The sequence below is a fragment of the Onychostruthus taczanowskii genome, unplaced genomic scaffold, assembly GCF_017590055.1.
Source record: "Onychostruthus taczanowskii isolate IOZ18803 unplaced genomic scaffold, ASM1759005v1 scaffold166, whole genome shotgun sequence".
NCBI classification, from domain to species: Eukaryota; Metazoa; Chordata; class Aves; order Passeriformes; family Passeridae; genus Onychostruthus; species Onychostruthus taczanowskii.
The window spans coordinates 629,221-644,347 of record NW_024498862.1 but is presented as its reverse complement, the minus strand read 5'-3'; the positions used below and the strand labels follow the sequence as shown (position 1 = coordinate 644,347).

General features: G+C 40.4%; 1 protein-coding gene across 2 annotated transcripts in view; it reads left to right on the top strand.

Annotated features, from left to right (window-relative positions):
• BICD2 (BICD cargo adaptor 2) overlaps positions 1-14,279 on the top strand; it is a 52,317-nt gene extending 38,038 nt beyond the window's left edge. The window contains exons 5-8 of one of the 2 annotated variants that reach the window (XM_041399594.1): positions 791-1,810; positions 2,874-3,025; positions 8,894-9,104; positions 12,219-14,279. In XM_041399594.1, coding sequence (XP_041255528.1) covers positions 791-1,810; positions 2,874-3,025; positions 8,894-9,104; positions 12,219-12,224 — 1,389 coding nt within the window. In that variant the 3' untranslated portion in view covers positions 12,225-14,279. The other variant, XM_041399591.1, reaches the window with a different exon arrangement.
• The last annotated feature ends 848 nt before the right edge of the window (positions 14,280-15,127 follow it).

Here is a 15,127-nt window from a genome sequence, read left to right as displayed (position 1 = left end):
TTTTTTTTTTTTTATGCAATGGAGTTGAAAGTCATGTCCTTTTCTTGGTGAAAAGTTCTAATGCATCTCCTGTGCAATACTTGCTGTGTCTACTTCATTACATCACGACCAAGAACAATAGTGGTTTGTTTCAAAATTGAAAGTTACTCCAATCACCTTCATCAAAAGAAGTTTTGTACTCATATTTTATGTAATTAGTTCAAAGAGCATAAAGTCTTAATCAGCACCAAGAAGCATTTCTGTGCTATATTTATGCAATTAGGAGGCTAGAGAGAACAAAGTGCACATTTCTGTTTCCTACTAATATTTTGTCAGGCGTGTTTTAAATTATCTTCCGTAAGAAAAAGCCCTTATGCAAAAGCCTGTCAGAATTTTTTAAAATGATAAATTTAAGAGAAGAAACTTGAAAAAGTTTTGGTATTCCTGAGTCTTTCATGAAGTTCCAAGCTTTCACCATAGAGTAACTCTGTGTTTTCTAGAACTTACTTGATAATTTAGAAGATAGCAATAAACTTGTCGTTAGCTGAACGGAAGTTTTCACAATGAGACCATCACCTAAGGAATAAATGTGTAAAAATGTGCATTTTGACGAGGAGATAAGAAAGAATTGGCAATGAACACTGTAACTTGAGATAATTTTAGAATACATTGTGGAACCTTTCCCATAATGTGCAACTGATTGGATTTCTGTAACCATATGGACCATTGGCTAAGTTGCTGTCTCTTAGAGTTAAAACCATTTAAGTGATACAATTCCCTTAACATAGATGTCTGTGTTCCTGCATTTCAGATGGAAAGAGAAAAGGTTAACTTGTTAACAACACTTCAGGAATCTCAGAAGCAGCTGGAAAATACACGGGGGGCCCTCTCAGAGCAGCATGAGAAAATTGGCAGGCTCACTGAAAATCTGAATGCCATGAAGAAGCTCCAGGCCAGTAAGGAGTGTCAGTCTGCCCTTGATAACGAAAAGGACCGAGATAGCCATGAAGATGGAGACTATTATGAAGTTGACATTAATGGGCCAGAGATCCTGGAATGCAAGTACAAAGTGGCTGTGGCAGAAATTACTGACCTGAAGGAAGAGCTCAAAAATTTGAAGGCAAAATACAAGGAATGTGAATCTAAGTACGAAGAAGAGAAGAGTAAATATGAGACTGAGAGTCAAGCTCTCACTGAAAAGATCACCTCACTGGAAAAGTCCACTAGGCATGATAGAGAACAGATGGCCAGGCTGGAGAAGGAGCTGAAGAAAGTCAGTGATGTCGCTGGAGAAACACAGGGCAGCCTCAGCGTGGCCCAAGATGAACTAGTCACCTTCAGTGAAGAGCTGGCCAATTTGTACCACCATGTCTGCATGTGCAACAATGAAACTCCAAACAGAGTGATGCTGGACTACTACAAGGAAGGTAAAGGTGGTCGCAGTAGTCCAGAGGCCAAGGGAAGAAGGTCTCCCATTCTTCTTTCTAAAGGGCTGTTAAGTATTGAGCTGGGAAAGACAGAGAATGGAGGTGGTGACAGCAGCCCATCCCCGGTATCATCTCTGCCATCCCCTGTATCAGATCCTCGGAAGGAACCGATGAACATTTACAACTTGATTGCTATAATTCGGGATCAGATCAAACACCTGCAGGCTGCTGTGGACAGAACAACCGAGCTGTCCAGGCAGTGTGTTGCTACTCAAGAGCTTGGGCCAGTGGTGGACAAAGACAAGGAAGCTCTTATGGAAGAAATCCTGAAACTGAAGTCTTTGCTGAGCACCAAGAGGGAACAGATAGCAACTCTGAGAACTGTGCTGAAAGCCAACAAACAGGTAACCAGGTCATAGAGGTTTGAAGGTTACAGTGTCAGGCAGCTAGGTCATAAGCACAAGAGAATTTTAATTTGAGTTCATTCTGCCATTCCCTCAGTTCTGTGGGGCTTTCGTTGCTGGTATTTGGCTAGTCTGAGGCTGAAGCTGGCTGTTCCATTAGAGGCACCCAGCTGTCCCACGTAAAGATGAGCACTGGGGCTGTAACTGACTTCAGCTTCTCACATACTCCTGAGACTTTATTAAGGTTAAGGTTGCTTCAATCTACTGTCTGTCTAAATTAGATTAGGTTATATTTAATGCAGGACACCTAAAATGAAGAGGTAGTCTTATTTTCTACTTGAAAGAATTCTAGTAGCTACCCTTAAAAGAGTTCTGAAATTTAAGTATTGTTCTCTCTCAAACTGAATAAAAGAGAGCCTCCAAAGATGAGAATGTGATATAAGAATGTGGTCAAAATAACCACAGGTGAAAGGTAAAAATAGTCTTTGGAGATTGGACATTCAACAACATTAGCAGTGCAGTAGGTGAAAATAACTGCCATAGAAGCACCACATGACATGCTTCATCTTCTTCTCTATGGTTAAATTTAAATTGTCTTAAAAAAGAAGTAGTTTAGTCTACTAAACTACTAGTGGTGTTGTTTAAGAATGAAATAAACACATTAAGCTTCCTTTTGCACATTTTAGCAAAGGTGTCTCAAATGTAACATAGGTAAAATGCTGTAAGAGAGAACTGTGCTAGTGATTGACAAATGCATTTGAGATACTAAGTAGATTGTTTTGTTCCTTTGTGTTGCTAGTAGATAGGTTTCACTACATCTATATTCTGTAACTTCCTTGATGCTGCTCCATGGTTAATGGGAGTAAGAGATGGCTATGTCTGTTCCCAGTGTTCAGAAATGAAATTTTATTTTATCTGTACAAGACAGGTTGACCACAAGTTTAACTTTCCAGTAAAAAGTAAATGTTTCAATATTTGACTAGTGATTAAAAATCTTTTAGCCAGCCATTTGATGAAGAGTTTCATTAAATGTTATGTTTCTGTTCTCCCTGGTAACCAACAGACTGCAGAAGTAGCCCTTGCCAACTTAAAAAGCAAGTATGAGAATGAGAAAGCGATGGTTACAGAGACCATGATGAAGCTGCGAAATGAGCTGAAGGCTTTGAAGGAAGATGCTGCCACCTTCTCTTCCCTGAGAGCTATGTTTGCTACAAGGTAATGAATATAATGAACTCCACAAAATTTAATTCCTTGGTTGTGTGGGGAAGAGTTGAACATCCTTCCCATCCACCATGCAGACAGTGAAGCGGTAGGTGCTTTTTCCTAAGATCATTGCTTGCAGTGTGTGTGTGTCTGTGATATGCTCCTGTTGATGAGGAACATGCATGGATATGGTGTGCTGCTACAAAACATAAAGCTGTCGTGGCAGTATTTATTCAAGTTGGCTGGGATATTACCTGTTATCCCTGGTTCTTGAAGGAGTGACATTTAACAATGCAAAATGAGCATTTATTGTACACTGAAGATGGGACTGTTCTTTCCCTTGATGGTCTAGGAAAAGGTAAAGACGTTGCAGACATCCTGGTGTTCTTAGGCTGTCCATCCTGCAGTTGGCATCTGTTGTTTCATTGACCTGTGTCAGCTGATTTGATTGCTTTGTCTTTGGAACTTGCTTCTGCTTCTTAGTTGTGCTTTGTGGTGTGACAGATAGAATCACTAAATCATCAAGTTTAGGAAAAATCTTTAAGATCATCAAGTCCAACTGTCAACCCAGCACTGCCACTTAACCTGTAACCCACATCACCCAGCACTGGGTCCAGATGCTTTTTGAACATCTCCAGGGAGGATGACTCCACCACCTTCCTGGGCAGCCTATTCCAATGCCTGGCCACTTGAACAGTGAAAACATTTTTTTAATACCTACTGTGAATCTCCCCTGTCTCAGCTCAAGGCCATTCCCTGTGATCTTCTCACTGCAAGCATGGCAGAAGAAACTGGCCCCACCTCACTACCACCTTTCAGGCAGTTGTAGAGAGCGATGAGATCCCCCTGAGCCTCCTCTTGACACGACTAAATAACACTTCGTGTTCTCCCTCAGCTGTTCCTCATTAATATTCAGAAAAGCTAGACACAGAAGATGTGACTTTCAGCATTTCCAGAAAGGGATTCCCACATGGGAATAACAGCATTTACCTCCTATTCCTGGTGCTAGATCTAGAGGTGATGAATGGCATCTAGAGACAAAAAATGGTCTGGGCTGCCAGCATCCCTGTGAAAGCAACGAGATGTCCAGGCAGGACAAAGGCATTTCACTATCCAGTGGGCATGCTGCAAAGCCCCATAAATGATGTTGTGCACATACTCACATTTACAGCACTGAGGTGCCTACTCTAGACTTTATGTCTGATAACTAAAACAATGCTGCATATATTGAGATTCAACCTTGGTGAAGGTGCCTCTTGTAGATAGGCCCTGGACCTGGGTTGTAACAGTCTTCTTCCAGGGATTTGTTGAAGAACAGGTGTGGTCTATGTCCACACCACCTTCCCATGTTCCTGGTGCTCTGTTTGAGCACGGCTGCTAAGGAGAGTGAACCACAGGATGCATTCCTGTGAAATAATAATGGTGCAGAGAGCTCTCACAGTACACTGTGCCTGCTCTTGTTCGGCAGTTTGTCTGCCCTTTTGGTTTTAATCAGAGTGGAAAGTGAGTTACTTTAAAATACAGGAATTTACTGCAGCAGCAATCATTTGTCTCCATGGTTTAGATTGACAAGTCCTGGTTATGGTCACAATTCATAGAAAGTGTCAGTGCTAGTATGTTGTAAAAAGCAAAGCACATGCATGGCTTGGGTGGCATGGGGTGGGGAGAGTTGAAGAGCTTGGAATTAGAGCCTGAGGTAAGGAAAAGGTGGGGGGAATGTGTTAAAAATCTGTCTTTAGGGTTAATTTCTGATATAAACATTGAGTTAGAAATAGCAGGTGGCTGATCTCTTACAGCTGAATGCAGTCAGTGCTCATTTCCGTCTCATTTTAACTATGTCTCTGCTAATACATTTCCCAGTTTTTAATAAAACTGAGGAATTATGATTTTAATCCTGCATGTTTGAATTTCCTTAGTAGGTTGACAGTTTAATCTCTTAAAGTAGAAGTAGTTGATGTTTCTCTCCAGTGCCTCCTTCAGTCACTGTTAAGTCACCTCTCTTGTTTGGAAGTTGTCATGTGGTCCTCATTGATTGCAGGGAAGAGGGGAGAAATATGGGTATGCCCAGGTGCATTTGGTTACATCACTTTTTCTTTTTTTGTTTTTTTCTTTTTTTTTCAGAACATTCACTTATGAATTTACATATAAATGGTATTAAAACTATTATATGCTGACCCTTACATAAACTGGTCTGTAAGAACTAAGGCCAAACCAATGTTTGTGGGAAGCAGTGGTATGCAACTTTGGAAAATGCCACGTTAGGTTTTTCAACAGTTTGGCTTCAGAGAGTTTTAGAAGATTTACTTTTTTTTTCTCATCATTATATTTAACACTCAGAATGTTTATTTTCTCAGTGTAGATATTTGTATACCTGGTGTTGTTTTTAAAAATCTAGTTAATGTTTCCTTACTTCTTTATTTGTTGTTAATTACCAGTGCTAATTAAATGGGCAGCATCAAAGCCTTGTGTTCACCATCTACTTAAAGCTGTAAATGTGTGAAAGTACAACAGGCTGATATTGATTTCACATTCTTCCTAAAAGCGTGAAAGCTAAATGATCTTCTTTCAAAGGTGTTTTTAAAAGAAAGACTTCTTCTATTCTGATTTTATTGAATACATAGCTGGGAAGTAGCCTACCACATGACAAATGGAATGGTAAAAGGGAAGGAACCTTTATTGTTCTGTCAAAGCAGTAAAAATACACAGAACACAAAGATATGCTGCCATAGCTGGTGCTGCCAACTAAAGCAGGTCCAGGGCCTGTGTCGTCCTAGGTGGTTAGGGAGGCAACATTGCTGGGTTTTGATTTGGGGTTTTTTGAGAAAATTAAATTGAGAGTCAGCAAGCAGCATGAAGGAGGAAAGTGGTGCAGATCACAGTCCACCTCTGCGTGCAACATCTACAGCCACTTCCAGGAAACTTCTTGCCCCTTCGTTCCAGTAAATGATTGCTGTGCTTTGTACAGTGTGATGTTGCTTGACCTGGGACAGCCATGCTTGCACCAAGACAAGGTTTGAGTCTGAGGCTATATGATTCCTTTTGGATTAAAGAATCAGGATAGCAGGTTCAGGGTGCAGGATGGTGTGTAGGCAGAGTAGTTAACACTCCTGCTTTTCCCCAGTCGTCTCTTCTATAGAAGAAAAGAGTCGCTCAGGTACAGTTACAAACTGCAGCTGCACATATGCTACTGGCAACACTTCCCTTTTTGTGGAGAAGAAAGGAAAAACTCCCTGAATAGAGTTCTGTGGAAAACAAAAAAACCAAACAACCAGTTTAGGTATTTGAAATAGGGAATACCTTGTAATTTCTAGGACAGTAAGTTGATCTTGTAGACTTCTGTGCTAACAAGAAGCTCTGTGAGATAATGACTTGCTACAATAATCTTTTGGAGTCAAAATCCTGGCTTTAATTACAGCTTGGCTCACATGGGAAAGACTTCACTGCTTTCTAGGCTAGATGCCAGGCCTAGAAAGGCCAGTCAGCCATTGGCTTTGGCACAACTGGCTGTACTCGGTCAAGAGGCAGGAGTGATACCAGATTATAAGTAAGATGGTGTGGGAGGTCCCTGCTCTGCTTTACTGCAATGGTTTGGTTTTCTCTTCCTTATCTCTTTTTGTTCCAAATGGGATGGTGGTGAAGAGATCTGCCCCCTTTGCTTTAGCTTGCCGGGATTAACATTTCTCTGCTGCATGACAAATCTAGACAGCAGCAATCTTGATGCTGTTTCACTGAGCTGCAAGTTTTGAGGCTACATTAACTTCGTGTTCTGTACAAAAACCTGGATATGTTTTGATTCACAAGAAAGAAGCTGGAAGAGGGCGGGGCAGGAACCTCCGCATATTTTTTACATGTCCCAGATCTTTTGGGACTATAATACTGAGCATGTACAAGGGGAACAGGGACAGGTCACTCCAGTGCCAGATCATATTTTGCTGTAGCAAACATATTTCATTTCTCAAGGAATTGGTAATGCTATTTTGGTTTGCAGTAGTGGAGCTTGGAAGGAATCAGGTTTGAGGTGTGCACAGAAAAGAAAGCAGAAAGGTCACTTCTAATATAACCAGACCTTGCTTTTCACCTCAGATGTCATGAGTGTGTTTGAAAGCTAGGGCGAAACCCCACAGCCTCTCTGACCTCCCAGAAATCTTTAGCCTGTGTCTTGCTCCCACCCCCAGGGGAAGAAAACACCTCTGACGCTCTGGAGCAGCAGGGCACAGGGTCAGTAGGATGCTGGCAGCTGTTTAGTTTTGTGACCACGCCCTCCTTCTGGAGCTGGTGACACCTTCCCTCAGAGGGGAGGACTCTTACGCTTTCAAGATTATTTTAGTCTTTTCAGACTTCCCAGGGCTGTTTCAATCTCACTTCATCTCTAGAGATGAAATGGGTCAATGGGACAAGATCTGGTCTGGAGTCTGCCTTCCACTCCCTGGAGTGTAGCAGTTGGTGTAGTTCCATCTGACCACACTGAGAAGGGCAGGTGTTGGTGTTCCAACAAGTTTAAGTTCCTGGGTTTGTTTTTTTCTAAAGAAAGACCCCTCACGTGCTGGTTTCTCCTGGGCTGCACAGTGTGGGAAGAGGTTGTGAGGAACTCCAGAGCAGGATGCCCAGAGATGCGAGGGGACAGATTCCTGTGCGTGTAGGGGTCTCAAACTCATCCAAACTTTCTGGTCTGTAAAGCTGCGGTGCCGTTATAGTTCGTGCAGTTTTATATTTACATTACTGAGTTACTGTTTAACATCTCTGTATTTAAAAATAAAAATCTGGATTTTCTTTTTCCTATTTCTATTCCCAAGCAAATTTAATTAGGAATATAGGCCTAATCCTGCTATTTAAAGTCAGGGAGACTAGAGTTTGAGGCTTGATAGCATAAGCACAGCTGATGAATCTGCATATCAATGTGGTTTTGTTTTGTGGTAGGTTTTTTCCAGTCTGCTTTATATTACCTAATGATAAATGTCCCTTTAAGTCAGGGGCTTCACCATTTCAAAATTTAAAGGAACTTCTCTGCTGATATTTCTGCTTTTATGATGAAGTTGTATTTTGCAGATGGTAAATTCCAGCTGGTACCTATGAATATTTACTTCTCTATCCATATGCATAAATGTTGTCTCTATATGCACCTACATGTAGACTTCAATTTTTTAAGTTAAGCAGCCTCCAGACTCAGTGACAATGACTGTAGATGGAACAGCTTGAGGCATTCATATAGCTTTAGCACAGCCTTCCCACTAAGACACTTCCTTTAATTGTTTTAAAATTGATTTTCATGCTGAGAACAATTAAATAAAGACCACTTGCTATTGAGAAGACAGCCACTACTTATAGCATAATCAGAGTTAAGTTAAAGTAGAATTCTGAAGGATGCTTGTTTTTATAGTGCTGTTCAGTCACCACTGAAGATTTGTTACTCGGACTTTGTGTAAAGTGACAAACGGCACAGTTCAGGTGGCCATTTCACAGCGTTCCTGTTGCTGCCCTCAGACCCTTTCCAGCCTGAAGCTTAGAACCACTCTGTAAGCACAGACAAAAGTAGTATGACTGCATGGGGTCTACATGCAGTCACACTACTATGGGAGGACATCTCACTGACATTCACACGAGTACAGTTACATCAGGCTCCACACTTCCTCTTTCCAAGGAGACTGTTAATTATACACCATCTTGAAAGGCACAAACATGAAGTGCTGAGTGTGGGATTCTAAGAACCCCAGTGAGAAGTAGTTGTGGTTTTCTACAAGTTTAGTTGAAGTTCCTGTTTAAGAGTGGGTATATAAGCAGCTGCAAAACTATCACTGCTGTATAGGGTGGACACAAGAGCCTATATTGGAAGGTGTTCATAATGGAACCAGGATTGCTAAAGATTGATGTATTTCATTGCAGATGTGATGAATATGTCACACAGCTGGATGAAATGCAGCGGCAACTTGCAGCAGCCGAGGATGAGAAGAAGACTCTGAACTCCTTGCTTCGGATGGCTATCCAACAGAAACTGGCCTTGACCCAGCGCCTGGAACATTTGGAACTGGACCACGAGCAGTCCAAAAGGGTGCGCACAAAGTCTGCCTCCAAAGCCAAGGGCAGTAACCCCAGTGTAAGTCCCATTCGGTCCTGTGGAGACAGGTCTGAAGGATCTGTCCTGAACAACCAGGTGTTTTGTAGTGAGAAATACAAAATCTGTTGTGACTAGGACACATGTCTAGAAAAACCATATTCTGCATCTTATTTTATGCTGTAACTGTCAGCGTAAATCCCCACTATCTAACGTCACAATGAGTTGACTCGTACTAGTATGTTCTTGATCCAGGTAATACAGATGTATTACAGTGGTCCTAACTGTAACTAATGCATAAGTATGGGGATACTATTAACAAGTTAATAGTGGAAACCAGTTAGCTTTTTCCACAATTAACATGTCTGGGGTTTGCTGTTTATGGTAAGTGTTAAGAGTACGCCTGATAGAGTATGTATCTGGTGTTACTGTAGTTTGTATAGCACATACGTGATCCTTTCTCCAGGATTGCAGCATACTTCAATAAATGCTTTCATAGGCAGAAATAAATGGAAAACCTTCTTTGTTACTGTGGTTTAAGTGGTGAAAAACAAAGGTTAAAATTAGAGCTATGTCTCCGGAATTCAGAGCATTTGGAAACTGGAGTCAAACTTAATTTGCCTGTTGTAGCGGATGTTAAATACTTGCTGTTGTATCACCACTAACCAAAGTCCTAAAGCTTTTATAGGCTATAAAAGCTAAAATAAAACCTGGTACATTATTTACACTCTGCGTCCCTCTCTTCAGAGGGATAATCAGAAGGAACTTGCACATTTATTTAAAAAATATGCAATATTAACTCCATCTGATACAAAATTTAAAATGTTAAGAATTGGTATTCAACCTGGTAGACAGTTGCACCCTAAGAAGTTATGTCCTGAAAGGTTCTGTGTGGTCTTATGTTGCTCCTTGCAAGCATAACACTTTGAAAAGAACCCATCTGAGATATCCTTTACAGGAAAGTAGCCACACAATATATATGTGTAGAATTAACGTGACTATGGTCTAGCATTGTTGGCCACAAACAGTTTTTCTCAGCTCTCAGTATTAAGCTAAATAGGTAGCATTTCAGAGCTCCGATCATTTTTTTAAATACACGGAAGATACTGCATTCCATATGCAAGCCATGTGTTTCACAGGGCTCTACATTAGAGGCACAGGAAATTGATCCAGATCATCCTGCTAATAATGATTTATGAGGTAGCTTAGTGCACATACTAATCTTTAAAAACGCATAAACCTTTGTCTGATACTGAACTTTTAAGGGGCCTTTCTACCCACTTAATTACAATAAGTTTGACACTATAGAAGTGTACTTTCTAATTGGTGCCTACATAAGAGAAAAAGATTGAAAATGTTGCTTCTAAAATTGTGGAAAATGTGGGGAGCGCAGAAAGGCACAGTTCTTTGTTTAACCTGGAGTTTGAAGTGCCTAGCCTCAGACTTTATTTTAATGTAAAGCCCTGTTCATTTGTTACTCTTTCAAATACTTTTGTATGCCTGTAGTGTTACTAAAAGAAATGCAAGCCTGTGCCGGTGAGTGCTCAATAGCATGGTTCCCAAAGCCATTCTAACCCTGTGCTGCGGTTGTGCTCCCTGCCTGTCCCTGTCGATGCTCCCAGCTTGATCCATGCGCTGTCGATGTGCACGCAGGAGATATCCCAGTGCGAACAGAAGCTAATAAGAGCATGGCTGGTTTTCTCACTGAGGGGAAACCACAGGAAGTTTTGGCTTCCCAGATATTTTTAGCCATGTTGGTGGGAGGTCTAAATTACTACAGTGAGATTTTAAACAAATGGAACTTTGCTACAAAGCTGGGAACCATGGAAGTGCTACAGCCCAGAGCCAGAATTTTATTTATTGATCTTGAGAGGAATCAAAAAACCTCAAGTGATTAAATTCTAATACATTTCTAAAACATGACTGCTTGGGGTTTAAACAAATTTCAGTTCTGGTTTTAGAAACTAGGCCCTGTGTGTCTGTTGCTACTTCTTTTAGAAAATACTGAATTCTCCTGAATTTGAGCTTTAATATTGCTAAATAGCAGGCTTGATATTTTAGAAGAGATATCTTTTATAATTTTCAGTCCTGCTTTTCTCTTTGCTGCACAATCTTCCAAAAGGCCTTTATTCTTCTCATTCCTACATTAAGTATAATTTAAAAATACATAGTGAAAGCAGGCTTTTGAGTGCTAACTTTCTCTGCTCTAATAGACTCAGTAACAATTCTGCTTCCACCATAGTAGGGAGCTTTAACACAGTTTTCACTGCTTCCATGTCTCTAGTGACAGTACTTCTGCGGAATACTGATGGCAAAAAGGTAAACTGGAGAAACTAATTGAATGCGTTGTTAGGGTTTGTTTTTTTTAATTAGTTGGAATTTTCTTTAACAATTCTGGTGTTACCAGACAGTGACTGTTGCTTTCAGACTTGGCTCCTTCTTTCAGTTCCAAGTGTGAGCAATTTTTGCTATTAGCCAAACAGCCTTAGTGTTCATTTCCATCTTCAGTCATTTCTGCAAATATTTCAAAAACGCTAACAGCCAGCCTGACTGCTGTTTGAGTCTGTCACCATTATGGTGTATCCTGTCAGAAAAAGAACTGAGGAATGGTGTAAAGTGACTTGATCCTGCCATTTGTACTTTTAGATAACATTTAAGACTGAGTCTTTTAATTCTTGATTAACGATTTCTTGAGATGTTCTTTTGCTGTAAGTCTTTCATATCAGTCTCAATGGGTTGGGGTAAAGCATGGAAAATTCCTTAAGCCATCACCTACCTCTGCAAGCAGGCTCCTCTGAATGATTCTCTTGCATAGGCCTGCATGATATTCTGACCTGCATGTTTCTGGAGAATCTAAAGCTTCACTGAAAACATTTCTTGCACACTCACTACTTTTAACTTATGCTTGAATAGCAAAGCTGTATTCAGTACTTGTAAGAATCCTTCTTTCTGCAAAGCTGTTGCTTCCAGGCTGAACCCACAAAGCCTTGTTCACCCACTGGGAAGGCACCTGCGAGCTGGAGTGGCTGCTGTTCCCCCAGCAAGCTAACAGACTAACCTGCCTGTGCAGCACATGGATGGGGTTAAGTTTTCAGTTGATTGAGAAATAAACACTGATTTTTTTTCCTAATGCTATTTTATTTTTCCATTTTTCAGCTGTAGAGTAGTCCCTGGAGAAGGCCTTTCCAACAGTGCAACAGCATTTCTTAGCCCTCCTCACTCTGGTTCAAAGTGGTGGCCCATTGCACACAGAATGGAAACCACTGACCTGATCCTAACTTTTGAAAACACCTTTTCCTATATACTACCTGAAACCTTCCCTTTCTGCCTGAAGCTATAAAACAAACAAGCTTTACCTATAAGTGCTGCTGCAGTAAGAAACCTTACAAGTGCTGAAGAAACCTACTTCAAATATAATCCTCACCATATTAGTCTGTGCTCTCCTGGAAATGTTAAATGGGGGAATTTACTTCTTTGCAGATGTTCATTTTTTACCTGATTGTTAAACCTGTGCACTTTTGATATTTTTCTTTAGTTTCTTTAATTCCTTATATAGAAGAGTTTATATAAATGCAGGGGTTTGTGCTCATAGTCTCTCTCCAGTTTGAAACTTGTGAATTATATATCAGCATGTGGCAGAGATTTTGGGGGGGCTCTAGATTGTGATTAGAAAAAAGTTTCAACAAAAAGCAGGAGCTCTGCTAAACTATGTGCTGTGCTTCAGCATCTTTTTTTTTTTTTATTAAAATATTATGCTTTATATGTTTAAATTACCGATTTTTTTTAACTGCCATGTTCATTAAGAAATCCAGGGTATTCCAATTCTGGGGTTTTTTTCATATTGTATTATTATTCTTAGGAATAGTTCAATGTAACAAGAAGAAAACTTGACTTTGCTCTGGTTAAAACAGTAATAGGCACTTGAAAAATATTAAATAAGTAGTATTACATATAAATTCCAGAATTCCTGGGTTCTAGGAAGTTGAAGTATTATCGATTAACAGAATTTTATACAACTATACCAGTTAAATTCCAAATTGGAATTGTTTTGTTACTTTTTCATTTTATTGTGCCAAATTATGGTACATTTAGAAAGAAAAATTGTAAAGTGGTCAGTGATAGGGTGTTATCTGTCAGCGCCTTTCTGTCACTCATTATTGCCAGTAGTGCCTTTGATCATTTGAAAGGAGACTCTTAGAGTAGTGTAGGGTAAGTGCTGTCACTTAGGAGGAATGGAATGGCTGGTTTGGAATTTGTTAAAGATGTGGAGCAATAAGTGCAAAGTGAACTCCCATTTCGCACATTTTTAATGGTAGGTTTACTATAGAGTTTATATATTCAAGGAATTGTAAAAAATTCTGTTAGTCAATGATATTTCATCATGCAAATTTGAGGGTATAGAGGGGAAAAAATCAAAACCACAAACCTGAACAAACATGACTACATTTTGGGAGCCAGATGGAATCATCTTAAACAGATGAGCAGCGTATGACCACACGTATGGTATCAGTCCAGGAATGTGTGGGCAGTGTTGCTGACGGTGGGCGGTGGTGGGGGCAGGAGCCACGGCGCTGTGTGCAGGTGTGAACCGCAGCACATTGGGATCTCCTTTGCATGTTGTATCTAATTGTGATTTCAGCAAACAGAAAGAGAGAAGCTCATCAACAAGCCATGCCAGGTTCTCAGTGGCTTCGTGAGGCTCATGTGGATGATTAAATTGGTACTTGCTGGAGGGCAGCCCTCCCACTTCTCAAAAAAAGTACAAATTTAATTAATATTGACAGTGCAGAAAATATTTCTGTTTGCTGGAAAAAGCATTATTATTCCTAGATGTGGGGACTTATTTCCATTTTCTGTTACACTATTGATTCATAAGAAATATTGTTGCATTTAAAATTACTACATTTGTATGTGGGTATTTATTTGAAATGATGTTGAAGTACTGTATTATGTTCTATGTGCATTACCTTTTAGTGGTGGGTTGGTCTCCATTTAACGTCCTGTGCATGTATTCTTGCCAAGTAACCTTTACACAGATCTGAAAAACAAAAAAGTTAAGCTTCTTAAAACAATAACTGTGTTAATTGGATAACCTTAGGAGGAGGGGTGAGGGTCAAAACACTGCTTCCAGATTAATAAAACAGTTTTTAATCTAGGAAAGTAATGTGCCTGCGTAAAGGTTGTCACATTGGCAGGAGCAATAAAAGACAAAAGGAATTGCGTGTTCTGCCTGTTGGTTTTGTGGTTTAAGAAGGTACTGGTTTAAGTAGCTGGCTAAGGGGATTTTCATCCAGAGGCCAAATAAATACTAATTTTTATCTGAAAGAAACTGAATACGTCACATGAAGCTTTCTGCAGAACTAGAAAATTAATTATTTGTGCTCACATTCAGGAAGCACCATCCTCTCCTATTCCGTGACATCTTCGTGGATTAGTTTTGGCCTGGATCCAACTGGTTTAATGTCTGTCACTGAACAGCCTTGCAAACACTTGTACTGGTACAGGGAAAGTAAGGGCAGGACTAAGGCTGTGGTGTCAGTGTTGACAGTTCATCCTGAAATTGCATCTTAATTTCTCATCTACTCTCCAAAATACTCATATACTGTTAGGACCCCATCCAGCCTGGCCCTGAACACTTCCCTGGAAATATTTCCTGGCTTGGCAATGTTCCCTGAGCACCGTGGTCTAGTGGGAGATGTCCCTGCTCATGGCAGTGTGGTGGGGGAGGGGGGGAGGAACAAGATGGTCTTTAAAGTCCCTTCCAACCAGTAAGGCATTCTGTGAAAATCCATTAAGTTGCTGTTTGTCCAGTAGAATTAGCAAACAAACTCACGAAAAGCCCCTGAAAGAGAATGCCAAAACTCTGAGGGCAAGGCTGAGGTTTGCCCCATCAATACAAAGATATTCCTGGAACAGTGACTTCATGTTGTCCCCTAGAAACATTCAATACTCTAGTTTAACAACTCTTGTGCCCCCAGGTAGGATTCTTAGAACCATTCTGCTGATTGTTTCTGTATCTGGTAGCAGTCAGCTGCATGGCACCAGCTCATCAACACAATTTAAGC